The sequence below is a fragment of the Grammomys surdaster genome, unplaced genomic scaffold (genome assembly GCF_004785775.1).
Source record: "Grammomys surdaster isolate TR1022 unplaced genomic scaffold, NIH_TR_1.0 187, whole genome shotgun sequence".
In the NCBI taxonomy this organism is placed as follows: Eukaryota; Metazoa; Chordata; class Mammalia; order Rodentia; family Muridae; genus Grammomys; species Grammomys surdaster.
In genome coordinates, this window is record NW_021604632.1 from 4,007,640 (window position 1) to 4,020,213 (window position 12,574).

Genomic DNA, 12,574 nt, shown 5'->3' on the forward strand with positions numbered 1-12,574 from the left:
GTGGGTGGAGCTGGGTGAGGCCTGCCCCTGTCCTCCTACCTTCATGACCACCTGTGTCTTCTCTCCCCAGAATGTGCTGGCCAAAGCCCTCTATGACAACGTAGCTGAATCCCCGGATGAGCTCTCCTTCCGGAAGGGTGACATCATGACAGTGCTCGAGCGGGACACTCAGGGCCTGGATGGCTGGTGGCTCTGCTCACTGCATGGGCGCCAGGGCATTGTGCCTGGTAACCGCCTCAAGATTTTGGTTGGCATGTATGACAAGAAGCCAGCAGGGCCTGGACCCGGCCCACCTGCCACCCCACCACAGCCCCAGCCCAGCCTCCCCCAGGGCGTCCATGCTCCGGTACCTCCAGCTTCCCAGTACAGCCCCATGCTCCCGACTGCATACCAGCCCCAGCCTGACAATGTGTACCTGGTACCCACTCCCAGCAAGACTCAGCAAGGCCTCTACCAAGCCCCTGGGCCCAACCCACAGTTCCAGTCACCCCCAGCCAAACAGACCTCCACATTCTCAAAGCAAACACCTCATCACTCATTTCCCAGCCCAGCCACAGACCTTTACCAGGTGCCCCCAGGGCCTGGAAGTCCAGCCCAGGACATTTACCAGGTGCCACCTTCCGCTGGCATAGGGCATGACATCTACCAAGTCCCTCCATCTTTGGACAACCGCAGCTGGGAGGGAACAAAGCCACCGGCAAAGGTAAGGCCAACTTGGCAGAGCTGTGAAACCCCATGGGGTTAGCCTAGGGCCCTGGCCACCACAGTGCCACACTCCAGTATCATTATGTATTTGGTCTGAGGTCAAGGAGGGAGGTATCTGGATAAACGTATCCATTTCTTTGCTGCAGCTGGGTGAGTAAGGGACATTGAGGTGGCCATAGAGCATGAGGAAGTCTTCAGCAGGCTACCCTGAGTTGAAGAATGTTAACCAAAGGCTACAAGCCTGTGACAGGTCTAGAAGTGTAAAGGAGTGTCCTGTGTTCCAAGTGAGCAGGAAAAGCCAGCACAGCAAGCCAGGGACAGTCTCAGGGGCCTGGTGACTGAAGCTGAACATGAAGAGCTCGGGCAGGAGGAGCCAGCCACAGCGCACATTGAGGTCAATTTACTGTGACCTGAGTGGAAAATACAGCAGAGCATAAAACCCATGGATGGGCCAGGAAAAGGCAGTTGTATGGCTTAGTGTGACAGCACAGAGGGAGAGCTGAGAAGAGCAGAGCATCTCCTCTTGGAAATTGCACCTCGAGACAGCAGGCCAGGACCAAAGAGACTGCCTGCTTCCTAAGGACCCTTGTGTCCTCAGTTTCTCCATGCCTCCTTTTGTCCCTCTGCTCATGGAATGAGCAGGACTGAAATAGAAGGAGAGACCCTCTGACTTCACACTGAATCAGCAGCCACTTTTCCTTATGTTCATTTTGGCTTGTTTTCCTGGAGCAAAGCCTTTTAAGAACTAGGCAATAGAACTGGGCCCTGGTGGCACACTCCTTTAGTTATCTAGCACACAGGGGGCAGAGGCAGATTGATCTCTGTGAGTTTGAGGCCAGCCTGGTCTACATAGTGAGTTCTAGGACAGCCAGAGCTACATAGTGAAGACCCTGTCTCAAAAAAAAAAAAAAAAAAAAAAAAAAAACTAGGGAATGGAATTCCTGGGCCTGTCCTCCAGATGTTGAGGATAGAGTTGCCATGCCCAGGTCCCTGAATCTCCACCATATTCCCTAGAAGGCCTTAACAGACAGGTGTCCCAGAGGCTCTGGTGGAAGCAGCCAACTGTGGTGGGCACAGCAGCCCTTAGGAGAACAGCACAGGCTCAGCTAAGTCAGTCATGTTCTGACAATGTTTAGTACAGAGTCGCCTATGTCTGGTGAGGCATTGGCCTTGCGAATGCTTAGCCATGGCATTGAGCCTTTGTCTTCAAAACCTCCTAATGGATACCAGCTAGAAAGCAGGTAGCATGACCCCGTGCCTGCCCACAGAGAAGCTTGGCATCCAGGTGGCCCGAGCAGGCCCGTAGAGGATGAGATTTCTCAGGTCTGACCACCTGCGGTCCCTGAGTCACTGGACCCCACTTAGTGCACCACCTGCCTCTTTAGTCACTTGGCTAATAAAAAACTGATAATAAAAGCCTACCATCAAGGCCCTGCCAACGAGGTGGGTGGTGCTAGGGGTATCCTGTGGAGAGGTGTAGTACCTGTCCAGTGAGCCTTGAGACAGGCCAAGGTTCATCCCCTCCACACTCCCCACACAAGTGCACGTGCACACCTATCACACTCGTCCCCAGTCAGTTCCTCGCCTTCTGCCCGTGCAGTAAAGCTTGGGTCCGCTGTTCATCTGGGCTGGAGGAGTAAGCCTGCTCTCACTCACCCAAAGGCTCACTAGCCTGTGTCCTTGCCTGTCTGTGGTGGAGCCGTCCAAGCCAGTATTCCTGAGACTCTGACCCGACCAATAGCTTAGGAAGAGAAGCCCTGTGCCCATTCCTAAGAAGCTTTATCATTTCTGGGCTGGGCAGCCATTGCATCTGCTTTTATTTTATGAACATGAAAGAAATTCTTGTTTGCCATAGAAAATGCATAATGTATGAGAAAGTCTAGAGATAGATCCCCGCTTAGGGGGATAATCACTGAGAAATGTTAGCACGTTTTGTCTAGCATCTTCTCTCTGTTTGTCTTTTTCAGATATGTATATATATATATTTTTACTTCAAAGGTTACACTGTAGCCCTGGCTGTCCTGAAACTGACTCTGTAGACCAGGCTGGCCCTCAAATTCATGGAGTTCCACCTGCCTCTGCCTCAAGAGTGCTAAGACTAAAGGCGTGAGCCACCACCACCTGGCTTATTTTCTATTTTTTTTTTAATGTTCTCTTTGTAAAACATGTAGCTTGATTTTATTACAGAGAGTATGGCAGCAAACACCTAATATGCACATTTGTGCCTATATTTTCAGGTCTTACTTTCAAAAACCTCTAGTGTCTATGAAACTGTGACCCCTTATTCCAGGGACTGAGGGGACAGTGCCATCTCGTGTATTCCCTGTGGGAGTTAAGTGATAAGGATGGGCCAGGAGAGCATGCCCCCAGAAGAGTGGCCATCTCCTGTGTATGTGAAGAAAGCGAGGTCCAAAGTACCCAGGGTCTTTGTGCTAGGCATGGGCGCGAAAGGCTGAGGGACAGAGGCACTAAACATGCAGATAGGACCCCAGCAGGGAAGGCATCTGTCTGCAAGGCCACTTTTGAAAGAGCATTCCTGGATCAGGAACTACAGCTTGCCTGGGGAGAGAAATACATGTAAACTAAGGTGTGTTTTTCTGGGAAGCAGCACTTCCTGGTCAGCAGAGGGTGATGGTTGCTCGGCCAGGTAGGCACCTGTCAGGCCTCATGTTGTTTCTGTTGTACTCCATTTCCAGAAGGATGGGCCACCTCTCTACGGGAGGAGGGATAGATTGTGAGCAACCGAGCCAGCAGCTGGCATAGGCTAGTGAGATGTTGTCCATTTTGCAGTGAGAAAGATAAGCAGCCAAGCTGTCTGGAGGGGCGGGACCCAACACAGGATGAACAGCCAGAAGAGACTCCTCTTGTCTCTGTTCCTCCTACTTGACTCAGGCTGCGTGGACTCCTGCCCTGGTCCTGTAGAGCCAGGGCTACTCGGAAGGTTTCATCCCCATTTAGAACTGACAAGCTGAGGTGTGCTTCTGGGTTCAGTCTCCCTTTTCCTTCAGACTTGTGGGGAGGAATAGGCTAGAAAGAAAAGCAACCCTCTCCAGCCCAGCCTAACATGCGTGTCTGTCTGTCTCTGTCTCTCCCTCCAGGACTTGCTAATGGGGTATCAGGTGCAGAGCAGTGTAGCCTGTGATTAGCCGGGCTCGGGAGCTCTCTGATGACTCCGGTTCCCTAATGAGCCTCTCTTTTTCCCTGCTTTCTCTATTGAGCAATAGAGAAATATTTGCGAACAGAAAATTCCTAACAGAAAAACATTTGCTAGCCAATATAGCTGCTTGCTGTCACTTGACTCGATGTAGGAATAGGGGTTCTCTTTAACATTAGGACTAACCACTGGGGGTCTGGCAGTGAGAGCCTCTGGCCTGTGCTTGCAGCCTTGTCTACATGAGGCCCGGATGGGTGCTGACAAGGCAGGGGTGCTCTCTATGCTGAGGCTTGCCTATGTCTGAGAGGTGCTCTGTCTGCCCCTTTGGGGTTTGAATTCCCACCTAGGAAGCTTTGGGCCTAGAGAAGCCTCAGGCCTTGCCACAGGCTTCTCTATCCTGCCACGTCCCTCCAGCCCCAGTCTGCTGTGCCATGGGCAGGTTCCAACATCTAAAAATAACCCTGGAGGGGAACTCAAGTCTGGGGCCTGAGCAGGGAGATGAGTCTGGAGAGGCAGCTGCAACTCCACCCCCAGGCCCTCTTATTGGTGGCTGGGGACACCCCACAGAGGAGACCCTGAAGCTACTAGTGCACACACCAGCCTACCAGGCTGTCTGCCAGAGGGAGCCCAGAGAGCAGCCCAGCTGGCCTGAATGTCAACTGCCTAGCTCCGATGTGCTGCCTGGGAGGTTGTCAGGTCAGGTCTGCTGCGTGCCTGTGTGCTGTGGGGGCTGGGAATGGAGACATGGCACTGGCGTGTGCCTGCTGAAGCTGCAGTTGGATTCTAGGATACTGAGCCTGAAGGAGGCAGGGTATGTGTGTGGAGGCCCTGAGTCTACCCTGTCCCAGACATCCCCTTTGATTAGAAAACAAAAGGCCTTTCTGTGGAGAAGGCTGAGCAGGGAGCCCCATGGGGGAGGTTACCCTGAGCCTGGCTGGAGAATCTTGTGGAGGAGAGGCTGCCTGGCCTCCTTCCATTCCTCCCAGGCTGAGTGCTGCTGTCAGTGGACAGCATGCTCTGGGGTTCGTGTGTGATCATCCCAGAGTGTACCTCCTAACCCTGCTTCTTCTCCACACAGAGCCATAGCTTTGCTGCTGTGGCCCACTGACATGGACCCAGGGTCAAGGCCCTGGGGAGGAAAGGGTTGGCTCTCTCTGACCAGTGATTCCCACTGAGGGCTTACCCTTTCAGGTGTTTTAGGTGAGCAAGGCAGTCGTGGGTGTGGGTACGGAGAGCATAGGTTGTGGTCTCACTTAGAATCCTTTGCCGTGTAGCTGGCCTTGTATTCTAGCCTTGCGTGTCTTTTAGCTCTGAGGTCGTTATGCTCGAGGGTCCCACTAAGTTCTGCTGTGAGCAAGGGGAAGGTTGCTTGCTGCAATTCCAGGCAACATTCTTTGCCTCCAGAGTCTAGAGGTGATGGTGATTATGTCATTCTCTTGCTGAGCAGAATTTTTGAGGCAGGGCTAAGAAGTATTACAGGTATGACACAGGAGCCCTTACATGGGGTCCTGCTGTGCTCAGGGCTTCCGTGCAGGCTGCCTCTTGCCCACTGCCATTGCCTCTGGAGCCAGGCCTTTGTATCCTTCCTATTCCATCTTGTCGACTCTGTATAACCATAATTGCACTCCATTCTGTGGAATCTACTGGGTTATCCAACTGTAGAAACTTCCTGTTTCCTGGTCCAGAACCAGGAAGCTCTAAAGAAAACCTAGGGGTCTCAGTAGTATTTCACAAGCACTGCATCCCACTCCAGAAAAGGAGAACCCAGGGAATGAGCAGCAGGGCCTCCATCCCAGCCTTGCAGAGCCGCCTTACTTTGTGTGTCTCACCCACCTCTCAAGGGAATCTCCTGAGGGCCTGTAGGTGGATCACAGGGCCAGTGGTACAACTGCCGTTTGTTCCCAGGTGGTGGTTCCTACACGGGTGGGACAGGGCTATGTGTACGAGGCCTCCCAGACTGAGCAGGATGAGTATGACACTCCACGCCACCTGCTAGCACCCGGTCCCCAGGACATCTATGACGTGCCCCCTGTTCGAGGACTGCTTCCCAACCAGTATGGCCAGGAGGTGAGTGTCGGGGATCAGAAACATGGGAGAGGGCAGGGACTGGGCCTTGCTCGGGAGCTGCATTTTTTCAGCCTAGCCAAGGCCTGGGTAGCACAGCACCTAAGGTAGCTTTCTGGGGACTCCACTCTACCCATTAGACCAGGTCTGCCTGACAGTTGTGTCACTGCATCTTCTTTTGTGCCCTCCAGGTATATGACACCCCCCCTATGGCAGTCAAAGGCCCCAACGGCCGAGACCCCTTGTTGGATGTGTATGACGTGCCCCCTAGTGTGGAGAAAGGCCTACCGCCGTCCAACCATCATTCGGTAAGGAGTCACTGAGTGCTGAGCCCTTGGTTTCTAGAGGTGGAGACGGCAAGGCTGAGTGTGTGCGCCTGGCTTGGCTGCTGTCTGCAGAGCCTGGCTCTGCCCTTACCTGCTCTGGAGACAGATAGAGAAACTGAATGCCCAGGCTGTAGAAATGGTTCTGTGGTCAAGGCACTGTTTGCTCTTCTTGAGGACCAAGGGACAGTTCCCAGCATCCGTGCAGTGTCAGATATCTGCCACTATCTGTGACTGCAGTTTCAGGTGACCCAATGCCTCTTTCTGACCTCTTGGCACCAAGTATGCTTGTGGTGCATAGACATACACACAGACACATAAAATACATAAATTAATTTTAAAAAGAAAGTTGCCACCAAAAAAAAAAAAGAAAGAAAGAAAAAAGCTGGGCGTGGTGGCGCACGCCTTTAATCCCAGGACTTGGGAGGCAGAGGCAGGCGGATTTCTGAGTTCGAGGCCAGCCTGGTCTACAGCGTGAGTTGCAGGACAGCCAGGGCTACACAGAGAAACCCTGTCTCGAAAATCAAAAAAAAAAAAAAAAAAAGTTGCCCTTCTGCGCCTCAGTCATGCTCTTATCAATATATGCTCTGAGAGGCGTCAGCAAGGAGACCACAGAACCTGTCTTCCAAACTAGGACACTTGGGGTGTGAAAGGGGACCGGTCGTCGTGCAGAGTTGTCTTGTGAGCCGACTGGACTGTAACACCAAGCCCAGCTAAGTGCTCGCTATCAAACAGAAAGTCTGTCAGTGACCACGACGTCAGGTGATGTGGTGAGGCTGACAGAGGCAGCATTGGCAGTATGGTAGCAAGTCTCTCCTACATGTCTGCAGGTAAAAGTTGGACACTACACCTAACACAGACAGCCCTCATACTGTACTGTGGGGGAGTTCCCCATCTTTTAGATGAATAGCCAGGCACAGAAAATTAGTCATCTGGCCCAGAGCTAGGCTCTTAGCTATAGTCAATATAGCTAAGACTCATGCTCGATGTGTACACCAGCTGCATCTTACCTTCAGTTCCACTGCTGGGCCAATGGACAAGAGCCTTAACCAGTCTTGATCCCCTAGGTGTATGATGTTCCTCCTTCTGTGAGCAAGGATGTGCCTGACGGCCCCCTGCTGCGTGAGGAGACCTACGATGTGCCCCCTGCCTTCGCCAAGCCCAAGCCCTTTGATCCGACCCGACACCCACTGATCCTTGCTGCGCCTCCCCCGGACTCCCCACCAGCCGAGGACGTGTATGATGTGCCACCCCCTGCTCCCGACCTCTATGACGTACCCCCTGGTTTGCGGCGGCCTGGCCCTGGAACACTGTATGACGTGCCTCGTGAGCGGGTGCTCCCTCCTGAGGTGGCTGATGGGAATGTAATTGACGATGGTGTGTATGCTGTGCCCCCACCAGCCGAGCGAGAGGCCCCAACGGATGGCAAGCGCCTGTCGGCCTCCAGCACGGGCAGCACACGCAGCAGCCAATCAGCATCTTCCTTGGAGGGAGTGGTGCCAGGCCGGGAGCCCCTGGAGCTGGAGGTTGCTGTGGAGTCCCTGGCTCGGTTGCAGCAATGTGTGAGCACCACTGTAGCCCACCTTCTGGACCTGGTGGGCAGTGCCAGTGGGCCTGGGGGCTGGCGTAGTACCTCTGAGCCTCAGGAGCCTCCCGTGCAGGACCTGAAGGCTGCAGTAGCAGCAGTTCACGGGGCAGTCCATGAGCTCCTGGAGTTCGCCCGCAGTGCTGTGAGCAATGCCACCCACACTTCTGACCGCACCTTGCATGCCAAGCTCAGCCGGCAGCTACAGAAGATGGAGGATGTGTACCAGACACTGGTGGTCCATGGTCAGGTCCTTGACAATGGCCGGGGAAGTCCAGGATTCACTCTTGAAGACCTGGACCGCCTGGTGGCCTGCTCTCGGGCCGTGCCTGAGGATGCCAAGCAGCTAGCCTCCTTTTTACATGGCAATGCCTCGCTGCTTTTCAGACGGACCAAAGCCCCTGGCCCAGGGCCCGAAGGAAACAGCTCCCTGCACCCCAACCCCACTGATAAAGCCAGCAGCATCCAGTCCCGCCCTCTACCCTCACCTCCAAAGTTCACCTCCCAGGACTCTCCAGACGGCCAGTATGAGAACAGTGAAGGGGGTTGGATGGAGGATTATGACTACGTCCATCTGCAGGTGAGTGTTCACCCTGCCCAGTCCCAAGAGCTCTGATCTGCCATGTTGTTGCAGGGAACCTGACACCCCAATTCCCCTCTCATCCCACATAGAGAGATCTGTGGTCAGAGGGAATTTGGGCTCCAGGATTGGCCGCTGGTGAACCCTGGTGCCCTCCCTGTATCTTGCCCTGTTTTTGGACTGATAATCAACATGGCTGTGTCCTTGAGGATTGAAATACTAACCAGGATGACTCCAGAAACCTTGGGGATGGGCTTCTCTGGTGGCCATAGATGTAACTCATTCTGTGTATAGACATTTTGAGGAGACAGACACTGGGATCCAGGGGAGTAGACAAGGGGAATGAGGAGGTGGGGAAGAGCGGACCTGTGAAGAGACACTTGCATTCCCATTTCATTGGTGGGCCAAGGGCAGGATTTGGATTTGATTTCTGGTATGGGAGCCATTCCAGGAGGGCGTGGCCTTGTGGAGTGAGGACATCCTTTGCATGGAACCCTCCTGTGCCCAGCTGTGCCTGGGACCGGTGTACTTACACTGCCACCTGGTGGTTTTCCAGCCCTCATACCCATGGGACCTGCTAGCGCTTCTGTCCCAAAAGAGACTTCTCAGTCCAGGCCTTCTCTTTTCCTCTAGGGGAAGGAGGAATTTGAGAAGACCCAGAAGGAGCTGCTAGAAAAGGGCAACATCATGCGGCAGGGAAAGGGCCAACTGGAGCTGCAGCAGGTAAGTAAGGCTTCTAGTCGTCATCTCTCACGGTGAGAGCCTCCAGGGAGAGAGCCCTGCTTGCCTTCTGTCCAGCCAGTCACCACCCAGCATCACGGCCAGCACTATCTTCTGGCTAAAGATGGCAGTCTCACTATGTTGCCTAGCCTCATCTCCAACGTCACCTGAGCTCAACTAATCTTCCCACTGCACCATCTTGAGTAGCTGGGACCACAGCTGTGCCCCACCCACTCGGTCTGATGTGGCTCATTTTGAAGCTGTCATCAGAGAGTTGAGGCTGTAGCAGTTTACTAGTGTGCGTGAGACATTACAGGCACAGCAGTAAAACACAGATGTAGTTAGTGTCAGTAACGTGTACCTCGGAGAGAGAGCACGGAACACTGTAGAGCTAGAAACACTGGCAGCCAGTCACAGAAGCCGACTTCCCACTGGTCAGCTGCTCTCCACAAACTGTGCCTCCCTGTGCCTGCTGGAGATGACACTTGTAAGCTGTCACACTCTCAGCTAACATTCTTAACTCCTTTTTATAGACCACGTAATGTCTATTGTTGAATGTTTATATTGTATCCAATTCTTACAAATGACAGTGCTGGGTTTAGCCACAGTTTTCTACATGTTTTGAATCATTTCTCGGGGTAAGAAAGTATTTCTGAAAAATCCTGAAGACATTCAGTTTTGATTGTGAAGACAATGACACAGAGGAACTATGAAAGCCTCTCTCCCCACTCCTCCTCTGGACGTAGAGAAGGAAGGCAAGGGATAGCTTCCCCCACCCTGAGCTGGGCTGCTCACTGTGGGGCTTGTGGGTGGGAGCTGCTTCACAGGTATGACGTGGAAGTAAATGAGGTGTGTGTGAACTGCTTGGGATGTGTGTGCCACATAGAAAGTGACAGGGAATACATGCTAATTAAAATAAGCCAGACACACTCCTGTAATTCCAGCACTCAGGAGGCAGAGCCAGCCATGACATGTGGAAAATTCTCCTCCCTAAGAATAGTTAAAATAGCTGAACGTGTGTAGCCATGGAGCACCCCTGTTTGAAGAAGCTGGCCTGACGTCTTTCCTGTCCTCTCCCCACATGTCCTCAGGCAGTGATGCTGCTGCTGACACTGATGCTTCGCTCCGCTTCAGTGAGCAGTGCTCTCATGAGTACAGATGTTTGCACGTGTCTGTCAGCTGAGAGTCTAACTGTGTCCTGCCTCCCACAGCTGAAACAGTTTGAGCGACTGGAGCAGGAGGTGTCTCGTCCCATAGACCATGACCTGGCCAACTGGACACCAGCCCAGCCCCTGGTGCCGGGGCGGACAGGAGGCCTGGGGCCTTCAGACCGACAGTTGCTGCTCTTCTACTTGGAGCAGTGCGAGGCCAACCTGACCACACTGACAGATGCAGTGGACGCCTTCTTCACTGCAGTGGCCACCAACCAGCCACCCAAGATCTTTGTGGCCCACAGCAAGTTTGTCATTCTCAGTGCACACAAGCTTGTGTTCATTGGAGACACACTGTCACGGCAAGCTAAGGCAGCTGATGTGCGAAGCCAAGTGACCCATTACAGCAATCTGCTGTGTGACCTCCTGCGTGGCATCGTGGCCACCACCAAGGCCGCTGCCCTACAATACCCATCCCCCTCTGCTGCCCAGGACATGGTGGACAGGGTCAAGGAGCTAGGCCACAGCACTCAGCAGTTCCGCCGTGTCCTGGGCCAGCTGGCTGCTGCCTGAGAGCAGAGGCCTAGGATATGAGGCTGGGGAGTGGGCAGGGATGGTCTGAGCTACCCAGGCATTCATCTTGAAAGTAGAGCTCCTGCAGGTTTGGGGACAGGTAACCCCAGCTCTGCCTTGGGCCTGGTGCCCTCAACTGTCCAGGGATTTGTACATATTTATATCAAGGCAGGATGTGGGATGCCTCCTCAGAGAAGCCGTGGAGCCGGCTAAGAGTGTGCCTGGGCTGGGCATCACCAGGGTTGGGGCACATGGGCCTCAATCCTCAGGGCCCCCTGTGACAGGCAAGTACAGTGTGGTGTACACCTCTGCACCAAGGAAAAAACCCTAAAGAACTATTTTTCACTATTGATTTTTCCAATCATTTGACTAATAGTCTACATTTAATAAAATTTTAAAAATGAGAAGGAGCCTACAGACATGCTTGAGACGACTGTCTCTACAGATGTGCTTGAGACGACTGTCTCTAGGTGGGAGGTGGGTGTCTCCCTGACCCACCAAAGTGACTGGAAGTGGTGAAGAGTCTTAGGAACAGGAAAGTCCCTTCCCAGAAGGTGGGTCCCTTCAGAACAAAATGAAGGCCCAGGGACCTATGGGGAAGGCAGGGGGCGGTCTGGCCAGGCCGTGTCCTTTGTGCCTGGGAGCATGGTACAGATTCAGGGCCTGAGGCCCAGAGCATCAAGGTACCTTCTGGGTCTTCTGTACCCCAAGGAGAAAGTTTACAAGTTAAGGCACTGCACAAAACAACCTCACCTTCCAGTCGTTACCAAACTCGATGCAGTTCTCTAGAGAGAACTTTAGTCTGGGACACCCAAAGAGTCTTCCTTAGATTAGACAAGCTGGGAGGTGTGAGACCTACAACAGGCCTTGAACTGGTTGGTGTTCTGGGAGTTTTGGCAGCCTCTGGGCCAGAGAGAAGACGAGAATGTATGGTCGGCACCCTGGCGGTCTCAGCGTTGACCACTGTGCATATGAATGTGGGCCTCAGATTCCTTACCTATGTGAACAAGATCTGCCACCAACGAGCCTCACTGAGGGTACCTGGCCTCCTACCCCAGAGCTGCCCGGGAACAGAAGTGAAGGCACAAGTATTTGCTCTTGGTTTTATTTGGATTTTACTCAGATGCAGAGATGGGATGGGTTCAGCTTCTAGTACCTTCCAAACCTGGACATAACAGGCTGAAGAGACAGTAGGGTGGGTCATGGTGCCCCAGGATAAGATGCCCACCAGGGGCCTATCAGAGTATCCTGCTTACAGGGGGTACAGGACTGGTTTCCAAAGTCTCTGGGTACCTCAGCAAGGGAAGGGTGTGTAGAATTCAGTAGTGTTTGTACAGTTGTTGGTTTTATTCATTACTCAGGCCTAGGTTCAGTGGTAACCCTGTCTCTAACTTCTAACCTTCTAAGGGACCTGGGCAACTTCTATGATCAGAAGACTCACCCAGCTCCCCTCCTGAGCAGAAGCTCCTCCCAGGGTTGTCAGCTTTTTGGTACACCGAGAAGGGGCGAGGTTCAGTAGAGGAAGCCAGGGGAACAGGAAGCCGGTGGTCCTGGCCCAACAAGGTCTCATCGGGTCAGTGAGTGGAGAGGACCAGAAGCTGCACCACGCAGGAGGAGACCAGTGATTGGCCAGAGATCCTCAGGCTGGTGGTCTCACTGCCCCAGGGCTTGCAGGCAGGAGGGGTGTGGGACACACAGGACACAGCCACCTGATGGGCT

At 53.4% G+C, this 12,574-nt stretch overlaps 1 protein-coding gene across 2 annotated transcripts in view; it reads left to right on the top strand.

Annotated features, from left to right (window-relative positions):
* Bcar1 (BCAR1 scaffold protein, Cas family member) overlaps positions 1-11,262 on the top strand; it is a 34,151-nt gene extending 22,889 nt beyond the window's left edge. For both annotated transcript variants that reach the window (XM_028768722.1, XM_028768723.1), the window contains exons 2-7: positions 71-703; positions 5,765-5,926; positions 6,115-6,231; positions 7,314-8,411; positions 9,045-9,134; positions 10,343-11,262. In XM_028768722.1, coding sequence (XP_028624555.1) covers positions 71-703; positions 5,765-5,926; positions 6,115-6,231; positions 7,314-8,411; positions 9,045-9,134; positions 10,343-10,855 — 2,613 coding nt within the window. In that variant the 3' untranslated portion in view covers positions 10,856-11,262. The remainder of the gene's footprint in view (positions 1-70; positions 704-5,764; positions 5,927-6,114; positions 6,232-7,313; positions 8,412-9,044; positions 9,135-10,342) is intronic.
* The last annotated feature ends 1,312 nt before the right edge of the window (positions 11,263-12,574 follow it).